The sequence below is a fragment of the Varanus komodoensis genome, unplaced genomic scaffold (genome assembly GCF_004798865.1).
Source record: "Varanus komodoensis strain SLA01 unplaced genomic scaffold, ASM479886v1 scaffold13_3, whole genome shotgun sequence".
Taxonomy (NCBI): Eukaryota; Metazoa; Chordata; class Lepidosauria; order Squamata; family Varanidae; genus Varanus; species Varanus komodoensis.
The window spans coordinates 6,049,764-6,066,855 of record NW_025335409.1 but is presented as its reverse complement, the minus strand read 5'-3'; the positions used below and the strand labels follow the sequence as shown (position 1 = coordinate 6,066,855).

Here is a 17,092-nt window from a genome sequence, read left to right as displayed (position 1 = left end):
TTTGGCTAAAGGTGGTATAGAAATAAACTAAATAAATACCTTTACTTGAATTACTCTAGAATAAAAGGCATTGTGTTCAAAATAAGTATTTTATTCATAGGAACATAAGAAATTGCCTTATGCAGAGACAGATAATTGATACGTCTGCAGCCCAGTGTTGACAGCACCAACTGGCAGCCGCTATTCAGGATTCCAGGCAGGAATTTTTCCCAGTTGGAGATGCCATCCATCACAATTGACAAGGGGAGAAGGCTGTACAGTGTGGCAAGGCAAGGTTGTGATCTGGTGCTGCTGCTACCTTGCTGTGGGTTGACCTCACCTATGAAACTTCTAACTGGGCCTCTTGCAGACTCAGGCCCAGCAAAGTGTCACCCCACTTCCAGCTGCAACAATTTTGGGAGCTGTAGCATAAAAAATAGGCTCCAGAGGGGGCAAGGCTGCTGCCAAAGGGGTCACCTTTTTGAAGGAGCTGCTTTGGGAGGGCACAAGGGTGAAGGACAGAAAGATCTGTTTGCTGAATAGTGCTCTGTGGGGTTGGCTGAACCAAGAAGCATGGAAGAGCAACATCAGACTGTAACACTAAAAACGTGTCTCTCAAAGGAGTGAGAAGTGGTTGGGATTCAGGAGCAGCTATATAGGGCACAGGGAAATATTGTGGGTGGGGAGGAGCTATACCCCAATTTGACTATTGTAGCACAATAGTCAGTAAAGTTTTTTTTTTCTGGCTGCCATTATGTCTGCCGAGCTGTTTTGGGTCTACAAGGGTCTTTTGTACACCAGTTCACAAGAGAAGGACTCAGACCTTTTGACAGCCCACTGTGAAAATTTGCTTAGCACTTTACAGCCCAAGAATTTGTGCAGCCTGAGAATGTGTACAGGGTCTTTGGAGAGTTGAGAGCCACCACATTTTATGGATCCAGAGGAAGACTGGCTGAGTGGTTATGCAGTATGGCTAGTGCATTCCTTGGTGAAAGCCAGACTGAAGGAGGCAGTGGTGATACCAATGTTGAAAAAGTCCTCTTTGAATCCCACTATGCTGGGTGGTTAATGAGTAGTCTCCAATATTCCAATTTTGGGCAATGCATTAGAGTTTGTGGTGGCCTTCCAACTCCAGGGATTCCTGGATAAGACTGAGTGTGTAGATCCATTTCATTGTAGCATCAGACCTGGATGTTGGACCCAGACACCTTTGGTTATCTTGGTAGGTAACCTACAGCAGAAATTAGAAAAGGGAAGTGTATCCCTATTGGTTCTGCTGGATGTCTTGGTGGCATTCAGCACCATTAACCATGGCATCCTTCTTAGCCACCTTGCTGGGATAGGAATCAGTGTCACTGTCTTACAGTGGCCCCATTCCTTCCTGAGAGGTGACCCAGGAAGTGGTGATGAGGGACTCTTGTTCAGCAACCTGGCTGCTGACTTGTAGAGTTCCTCAGAGTACTATTTTGTCCACCATGCAATTTAACATGTATGGGAAAGATTGTCCAGAGTTTTGAGGCTTAGTGTCACCAATATGCTGCTCACACCCAGCTCTATTGCTCCTTTCCATCTCATTCCAAGGAAGCTCTTTTAGTGTTTTAAGGTGCCTGTTGGCAGAATTGGATTGGATGAGGACAAACAAATTGAAGTTTAATCCAGACAAGATAGAAGTGCTCCTGGTCAGTTGGGTGGCAGATCAAGGAATAAGGATACTCTACTGGACGCCCCTGAAGACACAGGCCAACAGCTTGGATGTACCTGTGGACTGATTCCCGAGCCTGGATGCCTAGGTTTTGCCAATGGCCAGTAGTGCATTTGCACTGTTAAAATCAGGGTGCCTGCTCCATCTCATCTTGAGGATGTATGAGTTGGCTCCAGTGACACATACTTTCTTTACATCTCATTTGAATTCCTGTACATACTCTCGGTGGGGCGTTCTATGAAACGTGTTCAGAAACTTCAGCTGGTTCAGAGAGCTGCTGCCAGTCTGTTGATGGGGTTTGGCTACAGGAAGCATGCAACGTCTTTGCTGAACCAAGTTACGGAGCTCCAGACACAATTCATAGTGCTGCTTTGGACCTACAAAGCCCTGCGTAGCTTATTTCAAGCTATTTGAAAGAATGCCATCTCCCCTGTGAGCTTGTCTGTACCCTAAAATCTTCTGGGGGGCCCTTCTTTTACTCCTGCCCATTGCACAGGCATGCTTGGTAGGACCACAGGAGAGGGCCTTCTTAGTGGCTGCTCCAAGAGTCTGGAACTTCCTTCCCAAGGATGCTAAATTAGCATCCTCCCTGTTATGTTTTTGGATGCAGGCAAAAACTTTGCTATTCCTAAGGTTCTTTGGGAATAGCCTGGACATGTCAAATTGTGTTGGACTAGCTTTTTAATAGTGTTTTTATTGCTGTTTTAATTTTGGTACTTTAATTTTAATATTGCAGTTTCAATTATGTTTTTAACTTTTGTATATTTCTATTAATGGTTGAAATGTGCTAATCTTTTAATATGGAAAACATATAACTAAATATAATAATGATGTCAGGAATTGTATTTGGGATCTTCTGTATGCAAAGCGTGTTCTCTGCCGCCGAGCCACAGCCCTTCAGATGTTCAAAATATTTAAAACAAGTTTGACTTGGCACAGATGAAAGAATATAGGATGTGCTCTGCTGGATCAGATCAAAGGCCTATTTGCCCAGCGTTCTCTTTCCACAGTGGCCAAACAGATGTGCTGGGAGGCCCATAAGCAGGACATGAGTGCAGCTTCCCACTCATGTTCTCCCAGTGACTGGTATTGACAGACATACTGCTTCAGATACTGGAGTTAAAATATAGTTGTTATGACTAGTAGCCATTGAATTTCATGACTTTGTTTAATCCTCTTATAAAGGCAGAAAATGCCATAGTTGTGGCACCACTGTGAAATGTTTCCCATTGTTTTACCGTCAAGCTTTCTGATTTTGAAAGGCTTACCAAAGTGATGTGCCCAGGTGAAGGGTATCCTTGCTGGTAATGAACCAAATGTCCATTCACATACTGCAGTACACACACAAGGTCCTCTTCTTATGGCTGTTCTTCACTTTGCCCCACCACCCCTGTAAAACCACTTCTAACATTTATAGATCCTCTATGAAGCATATGCTGTGGTGTGAGAGGATGGGCCAGAAAGGAAATGTGACAGCGCATGCACAAAAATTGCTTCTATTTATGCAAAGTGATTGTTAGACCCTGGCCAGTGTATGCAATTTTTTGTGGCTTATACAGAAGACCATTGTAAGTACATTACAAATCTGTTTTTCCTGCATATCTGCATTTGGCCCACTAGTGATATTGTTGATAGTCTAACTGCTCCTTTATTATGTAAAAAGAAAATAAAAAGAGAATTTGTGGATTCTTTCCAGTTATACATTTTTGCTAATAGATAAGCTCAGTGGTATATCAGTGTTGATTCAAGTTGCCAGTCTTGCCCTTTGAATGGTCTTTCAAGAATTTATTAAATGCTTCTTTATCCAGACTAGAAAGGACAATAAGGATTTATGGACAGAAGGCCTTTCTAGAATTTTATTCTGTCCCTCATGATCACCAAACTTGAGACACATAGGATCTTGATTTCCCTAATACATTGACAACAGCTGCAGTTTTAAAGATGTAATAAATAATTGAGCCTGATATTGCAAAAATAGGCAAGTGATGTTAAAAGAATCTTATGTGAGATTATATAAAGGGTGCAGGGCCTTCTTTCTGCTTACTGCTTATTTTCTGAAGCTCTTCTTCTCCAACAAAAGTGCTTCATCTCTCCCAAAGACAGTTGCCGCTATGGGAGCTCAAGTGAGCAGAAAAGTTCTGGGAACAGACTGTGATAAGCTGTGGATGGGTGAAGGAAGTTAGTACCACTTACTTGTGGGTCCCTTTTGCTGTTTGAATCAAACCCCCAATTCCCTTTCTCTAAATGATTGAGACAGATCATATTCAGATGTGCAGATCTGCTCATACCTTGTCTAGTTTAGTCTGAAGTTAACCTTCTAACTGTTTCAATTCAAGTATACCTAGACTACTAATCTTATAAAATAGTTTCTCCCTGAAGTATTCTGAGTTCCTGCCTTCAGAGGGTAGGAATTCGTGATGTTGAGAAATTATTCAGAGCTGGTATTGTCTTAAATTTTTAATGGCCACAATGGTGTGGTACTTTAAAAACAGCTGAAAGAATATTGTTAATATTTGATGCCTTTAAGAGTCATAATGCTGTTCTAAAGTGTTGTTACTTTAAAAGTTATTAGAAATAATCTAGAAGTGGTGATAACTTTGTAACCTCTTCTAAGACTGGGAATTGATCGCTTAAATTGTTTAGTTTAAGTATCTCCTGGTAAACAGGAAGATAGGTTTTGGTGCAATTATAAACCAATACAACATTATACTGTATTCCATAGATAACAGGATTTCTTTTTCAATTGCTGGGGCATGATGCAACCATGAAATGGGTTCTGCTTTATTTCTTTTTCCCACACTTTTCAGTCAACATTCAGCCTTTGAGTAATCCATGAGATTTTTGTGGGCAAAGTCTGAAATAATGGCTTCGATTACATCTACAGATGCAATAAATTTTTTGCAAGGCAATGTGATATTTGTGATGTTAACCATCTAAATGATTTTTATTGATGATGACAGATGGTTCTGTGGTGATGCTCACAGAGTCACGCCTAATATGTTCAGAATAAGTCTTCTGGAAGGCTGTACATCTGTTTTAAGATCTTTTGCTAAAATATTTAAATCAAGGTCATTGTTTATATTTGATTTTTAAGCAGCTTTTAGCTATTGGCCTGCCATTTTACACATTTAAAGATGAATCTGGTTGTAACTTCAAGGGCTGTAAATGGAAAGTTATAATAGGTAGCAGGTGTTAGGAAAGGCAATTATGCATTAGTGCTTTGCTCAATTTCCAAGACTGTCCAAGACTATCCATTTGAAATACTTTCTAGTTTAGTTTTATCTCTGAACCATGATGAATGCTTAAATCTAAAGGGAATATGCATTTTTCCTTTAATGAATTGGATACTTAAGCCTGTTTGATTTAATCTAAAATGCCTAGGAAAAGGGTATCGGAAAGCAATGCAAAAAAGAAAAAAATCAGGAACGAATTTGCATCTTTGGCATGTTTGCAAATTTCTTTCTCCTTTAAAATTAAGAACCTTTTTGATATAGCTTGTTTAGGGATAGTGTTTTCTGGGTTGGGGGTGTTTTGTCTATAGATTAGTCAAAATTTCTTGTTAAGCTTGTGCTCAAGAGAACACCTTGCCTTCTTCCCCCCACCCACTTCTTTACCCACAAGAATAGAAAAGTTTTTCTTGGTAAGTCCAAAATTTCATCCCTGTTCCAAAAGGGGCCTCTAGGAAGCCCATGAAGTGGGCTTGAAAGCAGTAGCTCTCCCGCTATTGCTCTCTAGCAACTGGTATTCAGTGGCATGCCATGGAGGTTTCATTTAGCTATCATGATTTAATAGCCATTGATAGATCTACCGTCCATGAAGTTGGGTAATCCCTTTTTGATGCATCTTCACTGATTGCCCCTATATGGCATAACATGGTTTGTAAGGAAAAGGCATTTTATCTCCTCAATTAATGGACAGTCCTTGGATGACTCAGAGTTGTAATATTGCGAACTATCTTATAATTTCCCTGGATTGTCCTTAGTAATAATAGAGTGCCTTAAGCATATGGATGTCTTAAGCATATGGATATGGACTTAATGTCAAGGGGAAACCTTTACCTTTTATAGAAACATAGAAACAGAGTGAGTCAGAAGGGGCCTCCCAGGCCATCTAGTCTGACCCCCTAGGGATGCAAGATTCCTGTTCTCTGCTCTGGCAGGCAGTTCAGAAAAGTCCCATGCTCAATGGTATCAAAGGCCTTGATAGAGAATTGGAGAATTGACATGGAGAATTGTCTAAGTCCAAGCCATCTGAGAGGGATGGTTCAATTTGTGTCCTGCACTGAGCAGGGGCTTGGACCTGATGGTTCTCTGGCCACTTCCAACTCTACTATTCTATGATTTTAAGTCCCACAGCAAAGTTTTGTCCACTAAGTCCAGTCAAGCCTGTTTCATTGTTAAAACCAGGACTAAACCCAGATATATTTACTTGATGCATATTGCATAAGCTTAGCATGCCTTTTATATAATTGGATAGGCTGGCCAATCTGAAACACTATTGCTTGCTGGCAGGTTTGTCTCTGTCTCTGTCTGAATAATTGCATTTATAAATAAGCATTAAAGTTTTTCCTGTGTTCATGTTGAAGTAACTGGAAAAAAGCAGCTATCATTTTAAATATTCTTCATTCTTGTTGATGTCTAACCACATGCATACTTTTTTTTAACAGTCTGAACCAGAGGGGTTTTCTCACTTCCATTTATATGTCTGTGCTGCCTTCCTTGTCAGATGGAAGAAAGAGATCCTAGAGGAAAAAGACTTCCAAGTAAGTAAGGGTTTATTGTTGCAGGGAGGCAGGGATAAACAGATGTTCTTTTGGAAACTTCATGAAATTGTGTGCATTCAGATCATTCTCTTGGCATTTTTCTTGCTGCATTTCTGGTATTGAGGCAGGACAAAGTTGCAGCTGTATGTTGTCTTCCTTTTTGTTAGCAATATGGTTTTGCATGGGACCACACAGGATAGGTGAAATCTAATAACAGTGCTTCCCCTGCTGCAGTTGCTGCTGCTGCTGCTGCTAGGATCAAGCTGTTCTCATTGGACAGAATTCCTGCATGACTTCTTCTGGGTGAAAAGGTAATTGAAGGAAAGCAAATACCTCTTTGCTCTCTGACAGAAAGCTGATTCACCCAACTGGAATTTCCAAGTCAGACTTAAAGGAGTACAAGGAGAAATGCTTCTTTCCTCACTTGTATGAAGTACAGAAAGTGAACTGGTATATGTGAATAGAGACTGCTTATGATCTTTAAAATCAAGAAACATACCTGATTGCTCTCTGCTAAATATATGGAGATACATCTATGTGGCCCATGCCTAGAGTTTCAGATACTTACTAGTTGCTGGTGTGTGTGTGTAGGCAGCTTTAAAAGCAAGTCAAGCAATTCCTAGTCATGTGGCCTTTTGGACTGAAAATAAAATGATTCTGATACATTGAAGTTTAAATTTGATGGACAGTGGGGAGGGGAGTCAGCCTAAAGGGGCATTCTCGTGGCCCATACATGAGAATGAGAGCCATAGGATAGTTTGGTTGGAAAAAGCTCCAGCCTCAGAGCTGGTGATCTGTGCATGGATCCCTTTCCCACCCCATAGCAGCCAGTACAGAAACAGCATGAGAGCAATAATGAAGGTGAAGAGGGCATGATATGGAGGGAATGAGACTGGAGCTACTAGGATGTAGTAAATTCTGGTGGTACTCCAGCCTCCTCTCCTGCCTGTCAGAAAAACCTCAGCTAAATGCCAAAATGGCCTGCATTCTCAAGTACACAATGCTTATAATCCTTTGAATTTGGAGGGTTATGGGCAGCCCCATTAGATCGTGCCCTAAGTTGTTTATCAATAAGTCTTTGGGCTTGCAGTTTTGATGGGTGGGAGTAGCTAACAAAGGAACATTCCAAGGCCAAAAAGTGTCACATGTCACTGACATGAAGAAAGGCTGGCTTGGTTTTATTTTGTGCATTTTGAATCACATGCCTTTCTTTGACATTTCATTCATTATACTGAACTAAATGCTAATAAAATGCAGTCATTTGTTCTCATTTTATTTTAACGTTGAATGTGTTAAATTTTGTGCATGATTATTTTATCTTTTGGCTCTCTCAAATGTTTGTATCTATTTTTCCTCAGTTCTATGAAAATCTCAAAATCATAGCCATAACTAGAGAAATTAACAATAAGTCAATGTCAAAGTCATGGAGATGAATACAAAGATAGTTATCATTTCGTTCCGTGATCAGCTATGCATAGACAATGTAGATTAAATGAATTTTACATCTTGCACACAAATGCTGAAGCAGGGTGTACTGCACTTAGAAATGTTTCACTTTCATTGACATTAAATCTACCTTTAAAAAATCTAATTGGAATTTGCACAACTGTTCTTTAGTAGAGGGAAGCGTATTCTAACTTAAACATATATCAATTTCAATGGCTGCTGGTGGCAACCACATCCAATCTGATATGAACCTCCACTTAAAATAATCATGGAACAGCTTGCTTTGAGCACTTTTATAGTTTGTACTCACCCAATGGTTGCTGGTAGCAGGCTATTTTCTTTCTTTCTTTGAATCCACAATATCATCTTGACAAACTTTAGTTGGTTTAGATGCTAATGTGATGTGTGGTATACAAATAATTTACTGATGGAATCACTTTAGGTGATGAGCACCAAATAAGTCATAAGGGAACAAGGTTGGAATTCAGACAGCAGCCTGATTAGTGACAGATGGGATAATGCTAGCTAAGTTGGTTGTGCATGTCTGCGTTCTTTTTCCACGGTTACCAGTAGTTTTAGTGGACATCACTTTATTGCAACCCACCATCTTTTGGTTGATCTCAGAAGTGTATTTTAAAGGGTTGGCAATTGTCACCCTCTTTACCATGCTACTCACCACTGCAACTGCTCTTCAGAATTTACCTTGAATAATTTAGGGCAAGAAACAGTAATGATAATGTATGAATGGGAAATCCTAGCAATCACCAGGCATTGTTTCTGCTGTAAACAACTTCTAGAAACCTGTAGTTAAGTTACAGAATTTTCTCTGATTTAGGTAAAATGATTCAGCATATGATGGTGATAAAACATCAAGGAAAGAGATGAAGCTGATGGTTTTGATCCATAGTAGTCTGCTTCAGGTTCAGTTTTGCGTCTGAAACTATCTTGCTTTTCTGGGTTGAATAAACTTTGCCAAGGTCTAAGAAGAATGAGCACAACTATGTTGCTTCTCCTGGAATTCTCAGCTGATTTGAATACTACCTATAGTGATATAACCATTTAGGTCTGAATAGATTGGGAACTGGAGGAGTTCCATGATTAGCTATGAGGTCTCAGAAGTGGTGCTAGGTGATTGCTATTTCTCCATGTCCTGTGGAGTGCTGCAAGGGTTAGTCTTATTCCTTGTGTGTTAGAAATATGTTGTCCAGAACTCTAGAGTTAAATGTCTCCTTTATTTTTCGTTTTCTGAGGAACCAGATGAGGAATTTCATGAACAGGTTGCTAATGTTTCCAGTTTATTGAATGAGGGTAGAAAAAATGAAGCTGAGCACACATTAGATGGTGAAGGTTTGGGAGTTGTCAGTTCTGAATGGGGTTGCTCTCTCTCGCAAAGGCTCAAGAAAGCAGTTTGGGGGTGTTTGTGTAACTGAAGAGCTTCAGTAGTTTCTGGAGTGGCTGTGGCCAAGATTCCACCCATTTTTTTGCTCACTAGTCTCTAGAAAATGATAGCCAAACTTGTGAATTCTAGTGCATTCGGATAGCTGTGTATGGTGTTCAGTTGCTGATTTGGTGTGTGAGAGAGACTTCTGCTGATACGTAATTTGGTCAGCCACAGCGAAGCTCTCTGGTGCCACATTTACTATGATACAAATCCTTAATATAACAAAGGAATATCTAGACTGGTGTGGTCCAACAGGCGGCCCCTGAGGCCTTGTTCTGCTGTCCCCTTGCCACTCGGAGCCCCCCATTCCTCCCCCTATATCTGAATCCCAGCATGGGCATGATTGTGGTGGCCTTGGGAGAGCTTGCCCCAGCATGCCCCGTGCTTTTCCAGCTGTTGTGTCCAAAGGTGCTGAGGAGCTGAGTGCCTTTGCACTCATCAGCAGGAGCAGGTGGGGCATGCTGGGGAGAGTTCATCGGCTCAAATACAAGAGGCTCAGCATGTCAGTTCCAAGAAGGAAGGAAGTCCAGGGCTTCTGGTTGGGAGAAACAGGGAAGAAGGAATGGGCCACCCCAGTGGAGTGGTCCTTGTGCTTGGACTCTGGTTGGAGAAGGAACTTGTCTGTGATCTCTGGGATGACCTGCACTTACGGAGGAAGGCCATCTCTGAGACCCCAGCCATTTTCTCCCTCATTTCTTCGTCCCTGTTTTTTTCAAATGCACAGAGAAAAGCCAACTCAGAGACCTCATATCGGTTTTATCCCTTGTTTAATAGTTATTTAAATATATTAATTGTGTATATTCAATTAAATAAATATATTGCAAATGCTTGAATTTACGATATGGACATGTAATTCATTTTGTGTACCCTGGGTTCCATGTTGAAGTCTTCATGCGGCCTTCAAGATACGAAATGTTGGACTGCCCTGACCTAGACCATTCTGTAAAGTTAATTAAACTTTGCTTATGCATTAGCCTTTCATTAACTTTGTTTCACAGGAGCCTAAACTGAAACTTGGTATAAAATCTATAGACATTGCAGTTGAAGAGTTGTCCTCTTTTGTAGCTTATATTGCTTTTAGTGAAGATGCAAAAGCAGCATTAATGTTTTATTATATTAACTTTGTTTTATCAACACTTTCAGAGAATAGAGCTTGCTTTCCAGTCCAATTAAATCTCCTCACTTAAAAGATTGTCTGATATGTCAGCATTTAGTGTTTGAGCCCTGTATGAAGCTGCCCAAGCATATTTTTGAATGGTTATTTGCTAAGCTAGTATTTATAAAACTTGCAAAAAGGCCTGCCAAGAACTGATTGGATGTATTTTATCGATTTGTTTAAATGCTGCTATTATTATTCACTTCAGGCAGGTAGCTAATTAGATAATCACTGTAACATAGCAACCTAAGAAGCATATCACCAACATATTACTTCACTTTGTTTCTAAAGAGCTGCAATTATAGCAGTTTCAGGGTCAAAAGGTAGTCTGAAAGAAAACAAAGGATTGAAAAGGACAAAAGTTGTGCAGACTAATCTGCACCTAAGGGGCTTTGACGATCATTCTTCCAATACTAGCTTACGCAAGATTTCATTTTCAAGCTCACTCTGTTCTACAAAGTCTCTGATCCTAACATTTTAATCCCATAAAGCTTAAGTTTGGTATGTAACGCCATTTTTCTGCAGTCTTCAGCAGTTTAATAAAATGCAGATTCCAGTAGGCGCTTTCAAACTTGAATATTTTTATTATGATTAGGTCAGTGCTATTAACCTTGCAGTGTCATTGGTCACTTCTTGGAATTTGCTCCAGGAATGCTTTCTGAATTCTTGAAATGGGCAAACACACAATGAAATTCATGCAAACTAAAGGGTTTTGTTTCCATTAATGATTTTTTTGATCAAGGCGTCGTGTTTAATATGGGTTAATGTGTTTTATGTGATTGTATTTGTCCAAGGTTTTTCTTGTGGTATTTGGATGAATTGACACAGGAGAAAAAGTACAGGCAGTAGCAATAAGAAGTGAATACCAAATGGAGGTCTTGGAGGAAGAGACAAGGCAACCTATGTAGAATACAGGTTTTCTTGGTTTTATAGAATATTTCATCATGAATAGCTGCTGCTGAATTTTTCTGACTCCCATTCCTCAGTTACTTTCATTGGGATGTGTTTACAAGAGAATGCGGTATTCAGGGCATTTAGGTCTCAGCTGTTAACATTTTGCTCAAGTGAACCCTGCAATTCTACTGGGGTGGGGGCATGATGACGACAGTCCCTTGCATTAGCATTCTGTGTTTGTTTCTAGAGAGTACGTGCAAATTCCCAAGTGATTACTTGTGCTATATTATAAAAAGTTTGATAATTCCATAGCAATATTGTTTTTTGCCGGTCAGGACAGGAGTATTAGCAAATGAAGATACTTGGGTGAATCTGAACTTTGGGAGAGATGAACATTATGCAAGAGGATAACATGATTGTTTTAAAAATGACTTAGTTTGCATGATCACCATGCAAATTATTTGCCAGGTAACATTTGAATATTATAGTTGCAACTTCAGTTTGTTATGCAGTTTGAACCCAGTGAGATTGTTGGTAAATCCTGAAACCCCAAAACAGGTCATGAGTTATGCAAGACCTGTTGAATCCTTGCACAACCAACCCCCAAGGTGTGGTCATAGCTTGAATGATAGAAAAGGTTACCTCTGAACAACACAGGCCACTACAGAGCTATTGTTTGTGTAAACATAAAGTTGCAAGATATGTCTATATAATACAATAAATGGAAATGTTGTCTTTTATGAGCACTTTTGGGAAATTGCAGGCAAGTTGTTACCTTTGTCAGGGAAAAGTATTTACACTTGGTGCTAAATAAATATGAATAATTCTGTTTTATATTTGACTGAATATCTTAATAAATATTGAATGATTTTAACATTCGCAGAATGGTAACAGGTACACTGCAGTTGACCCCTAACATGCGTAATTAGGCATCTGTTTGAAAAGGACCTATTAGCTCTTTGTTCACACTACTACTGATGCTTAATTGTAGTCAGCTAGCAAATTTTCACCCATTTTATGTTGGTGTGAAAAAACATTTTTAAAGTATCTATGTTTTTAGATTAACATTGTCACCATCCTTTTTTTAAAACTAGACCTCTTGCAATGAAAAACTACCTAATCTGAGAAGATGTAGGTCTTCAGAATAAAATATACCTGGTTTCCTGAAATGCCTATTGAATGCCTCTTTTTCTGCCTAGTCCATTGAACTCCCTCCTGCCTTTTCCCCAAAGATCTGAGTCCCTATCTATTGTGATACTGCTGATTCTGACAGGAGGACCATTCCTGTCCTTAATTTTTTAATCTCTGATTGTATTATTTATATGTTTTAATTATGCCGTGAGCCACCCCGAGGCTTTGTTGCGATGGGGGTGACATAGAAATGTTTTAAATAAATAAATAAATAAATAATTTGGCCACAGTGACCAATCATCTGTTTATGCCCTTTCCAGGGAGCATGTTTAAAAGATGTGTTTTGGTGATAGTGTTTTACATCAAAATTGCTCTCCTTAATATTATATTTTGTCTTTAAAAACATACTGGGTAAAAATCCAATACTGCCTGTCTGCCAAAGGAATAGACTCCATCAACAGAGCAGATTCTTGGAGCTGCCTGCATGCCAACAAAATATGTTTGTAGGGTTAGGATATCCTTTGGAGTAGGGGCAGGGGAGAGGAAGGGGAGGTTGTTCAAATAGACTACAGTGACTCTGCCAAGAACCAGTGTGATATAGTGGTTAGAGCACTGGCCTAGGGAAATCTGGCTTCTAGTCCCCGCTTGACCATGAAGCTCACTGGATGACTTTGGGTCAGTCACTCATTCTCACCCTAACCGACCTCACAGGTTTGTTGTGTGAATAAAATGAAGAATTGGAGAAACTTATAAGCTGCTGTCGGGGCATCTTGACAGCAGCCACAAGAATGAATAAATGGATTTGGTGGGGAAGACCTTTTTCTCCTTGAACCTCAGCAGTTTATTGAAAGATAACTCAGGCACCCTCTTTTGAGAAACCAAACTTACAACAGCGCTGCTGGATAGAGGTTAAACCAACTACAAGTTTCCAGAACATGTACAAAGAATTTTATAACCTCCTAGTCACATAGGGGTACAGAGTACTCGATGATGGAATAATGATAGTACATTGGCAATCTGATGTCAGCATGTACTGGACAATAACAGCCATAAATAAAGCCAATAACATAAATTGTGAATGTTAGAATGGAATGGAAAATATTACTGATTGCATTGCATTGACATTCGCTTGAGTAAATTTCTGAAACTTAAACTGATCTCCATGTCTGTTGAAACATGTAAATATGAGTTGTTGGGAAACCATTCATGAAAACTGAGCTCAGCTGCCATGCATCACTAGAGGGGAAGAGTTGATAACTAAGTTGCAAATCTTTGTGCTCTGATTGGCTGTACCACATCAGGCATGGGAGCCTTATTAACTTGATATGTCTTGTGAAAGATGCAAATCCCTCAAGGGGTTAGGTGGTACCATTGTAGCTATGGGATTCTTTGTATCACAGGGCAACAGCTGAATTTGGAACTTCCCTGTTTCTTAAACCTGTGGCTAGTCAGCCTAGGTAGCATGGATGAGCGGAGGATGCGTCTGGCAGCTTCCTTCTGCTTCTCAAAATGGATTTCAAAAATCATACCAGGTTTAAACAAAACCCATCAGACACTATTTCTTTTAAATATGATTTATTTGGACCTCTTCTCCAACATTGCCTTGAGTTCCTTGCAAGAGGAAAAAAAAGATGGGGATATAAATGCAATGTAGTAGTAGTAGCAGCGATAGACAATCTAGCAGCTACAAACACAGGGCCAAATGAGGAAAAAATAAGAGGCACCCTCACCAGGGCATCCTCAAAATTTTGCCCCATTTAGGTGCCCCATCTGCCAGTGTGGCCTGCCACTGGTGGCCCATCACGCAGCAGTTGACTTGTTCCCATGCCCCAGGAGGCTGCTGGATTGGCAAGGTGTGTCTAGTCTGCACTGATGCGCTCAGTCCAAGGCCAGCAAAGATTGTTGGAAAAGGCTGGGGGCAGGTTCTGGTGTGTTGCTGAAGTGCCAAGCAGTTTACTTCCTCAGCACTCCCAAAGCTGCCTCACCCATCTGAGGGGTGCAGGGTGTACAAACCAGGGTCTTACCTATAAGTACTGTGGCTCAGGGTTGGTTTGACCCATTCCCCTTTCAGAAAATGTATTTATTTAACTGCTGGTCACTTTTCTCCCTTTTTACTGAACAGGCAAACCTCTGTGTCTACACTGCCAGGTTGTGAAAGAATTTTGCTTTACTTACTAACATGACTAGACAACTGTGAAATCTTTGACTTCTTGGTTTAACATCTTAAGCTAGGTTAATGCACATTTCTGACTGCTATTTTCTGTTATGTTTTGTATGTCTGCTTTTTTTTTCCTTTAAAAGCTTTTTGTGTGCTCTGTCTTATTCAGAAAGCTAAAGCAGCCTTGAGCCTCTTTCTCACTGTCCTCTTGATATAATATGGAATGGAAAGAGGCTGTTGACTTAGAAGGTAAAATATTTTGACCTACATCGTATTTACTTGTGGCTATTGAAGGGGTAGTAACAATCAAGTTAGCAAAGGTGTCTGATATGCAACCTGGCCTTTGAATGTTATGTTGACCCAGAGTGTGTCTCAGATTGATAAAAATGCGGATCACCCAGAGTAGAACCTTTGAAACAATCATAAAGTGGTTTTATAGATTTAGTTACATTATGTTATGCTGTAATACGTGTATGTTATTTTTTTCCTCTGAGTTTGTCTACTTGTATTCACTATTATATTTGCCTTACCTCTGGTAAAATAAACATGTTTTGCCTCCCCAGGTACACACTTGCCAGTTGTCCTTAAATTTATATGTTTCTCTCTTTCTTGCCTATGTTCACAGTTAAGAAGTGAATATTAGATAGCCTCTATGGGCACGTGTAAGACTTTTCTCATAAGACTGTTTTTTCTCCTGATGCAGGAAGAGTAGAAGCTAGTGCAGTTTAACTTCTGTGTTACACTTAACAAGAACCTGTTCTATACTTCTTTGGTATTTGAGGATTTCCTTCCCAAAATTGTTTTGTGATTAAACTATAGAATTCTAGGTTGTTTTAGAGTTTCAGTGGCATTTCTGAATTAGGGATAAAGTTTCAGTAATACTGTATTCATATGTAAAATGTAATTTTGAATGACGTTCCATATTAATTCTCTTTAGAGTCCTAAAAGAAGGGAGTTTGATCATTTAATGTGTTTATAGAAACCAGGACATAAAAATAAATTGAGCCTTATGGGAATTAATAAAATAATCATACTTACTTGTTTTCAAAAAGTCAAAACAAGTTCTAAAATGTGCATGTTGGCATTAAGCATTGAGCCAAACCAATAATAAAAAGAGCTTGTGACAGTAGAATTGGAAGGTAAAATAAGACTATATCATCCTATTTCTTATGGTAATAGTCATTTGTACCAGCATACTGAGGCAAATTAGAACTACTATAAACAAGGGTCTAATTTAGGGAATGGCCCCAGCGATCTGAAAATATTTAATTTGGCCAACATCATGAATTTAAAGTAGTCCATAATTAGGAGTGATTGCAAAGATTAGAAAGCATGAATTCAGTGAGGAATTTTATATTGTAGAATGAGGTAGATTACAATAAATTATTGAAACTTTTCCCCTAAGAAAATGAAAGCATTTTTCATCAAAATACATGGTTCTCTTTCAGTATTTCTTCATCTCTACATTTGCATTACTGCTTCCTCATTGTAAGGATCCTGTGTCACATTGGCATCTTGAACTAAGTGGACTTGGCAGATTAGGTGGTTATATCCCACAGAAGCATCAATGTCTTCTGGACAACTGTAGGCCTAACTAGATGAGACATTGAATACATGAATTCTAGTATCTTTTTTTCTTAGTAGTCACCAGCAGCCTTCCAGTCAAGATTGGGTCAGGGAAGGAAGTTTCCACTGGTCTCGCTTTGATGTTGCCTATTTTTGTAACTCCTGTTTCTGCTGCTTCATCACAGCTGAAACCATCGCCAGAAGCAGCATACAAACTGCTTATCAGACATTTGAGGCTTCTACCAATAATGTTGAATTTGTTCCTGTAATTAAAGCATTATACTATAATATCATGTTTCTTCCTAGAAGCTCCCAGTTTAGTATTCTGATTTATTGCATGTGTACAGGATTTCAGTAAGCTTGCTGGCCATTGCTATGTGTATATAAGCACATATTTGCATACCATGCATCCAGGCTGGCTGCCCAGCTTTTATGGCATTTTCCAGATTTTACTGATCTCATCAACAATTCTTTTCTATGTTCTGTTTGAAGTCCTGGCCAGAATCTGTCATTCCAGTGGGTGGTTCGAGAACTATTTGCTATGAATTGATTATCAAGTCCATCATGAGTCAGATGGACTGAGTGTGTCTAGTAGCAGTGGAGAGATTATGTAGTTGAATGTCACCAAAACATTCAGAACAAGTTCAAGATTTAAAATGAGTATTGAACAGATGCACTTCTGTGGTTGGAGCTCTGTTCAATAAAGGCGCCTCTGCCTGATTTTGGGAGATGTCATGGAGCAGGCTGCACAGCCTACTCCATTCAGCGGAGTCCTACAACTCTTGCAGCATGTGCAGGGGAGGAAATGGCTGGCTGGAGGGGCTGTGGAAGAGCAGATGGGGAAGTCTGCTCTCATT

At 39.7% G+C, this 17,092-nt stretch overlaps 1 protein-coding gene across 1 annotated transcript in view; it reads left to right on the top strand.

The window, feature by feature from the left end:
- The window catches only part of TBC1D22A (TBC1 domain family member 22A), a 144,464-nt gene that overhangs the window by 112,173 nt on the left and 15,199 nt on the right, over positions 1–17,092 (top strand). The window contains exon 12 of the mRNA XM_044423413.1: positions 6,348–6,443. Within this exon, the coding sequence (XP_044279348.1) occupies positions 6,348–6,443 (96 nt within the window). The remainder of the gene's footprint in view (positions 1–6,347; positions 6,444–17,092) is intronic.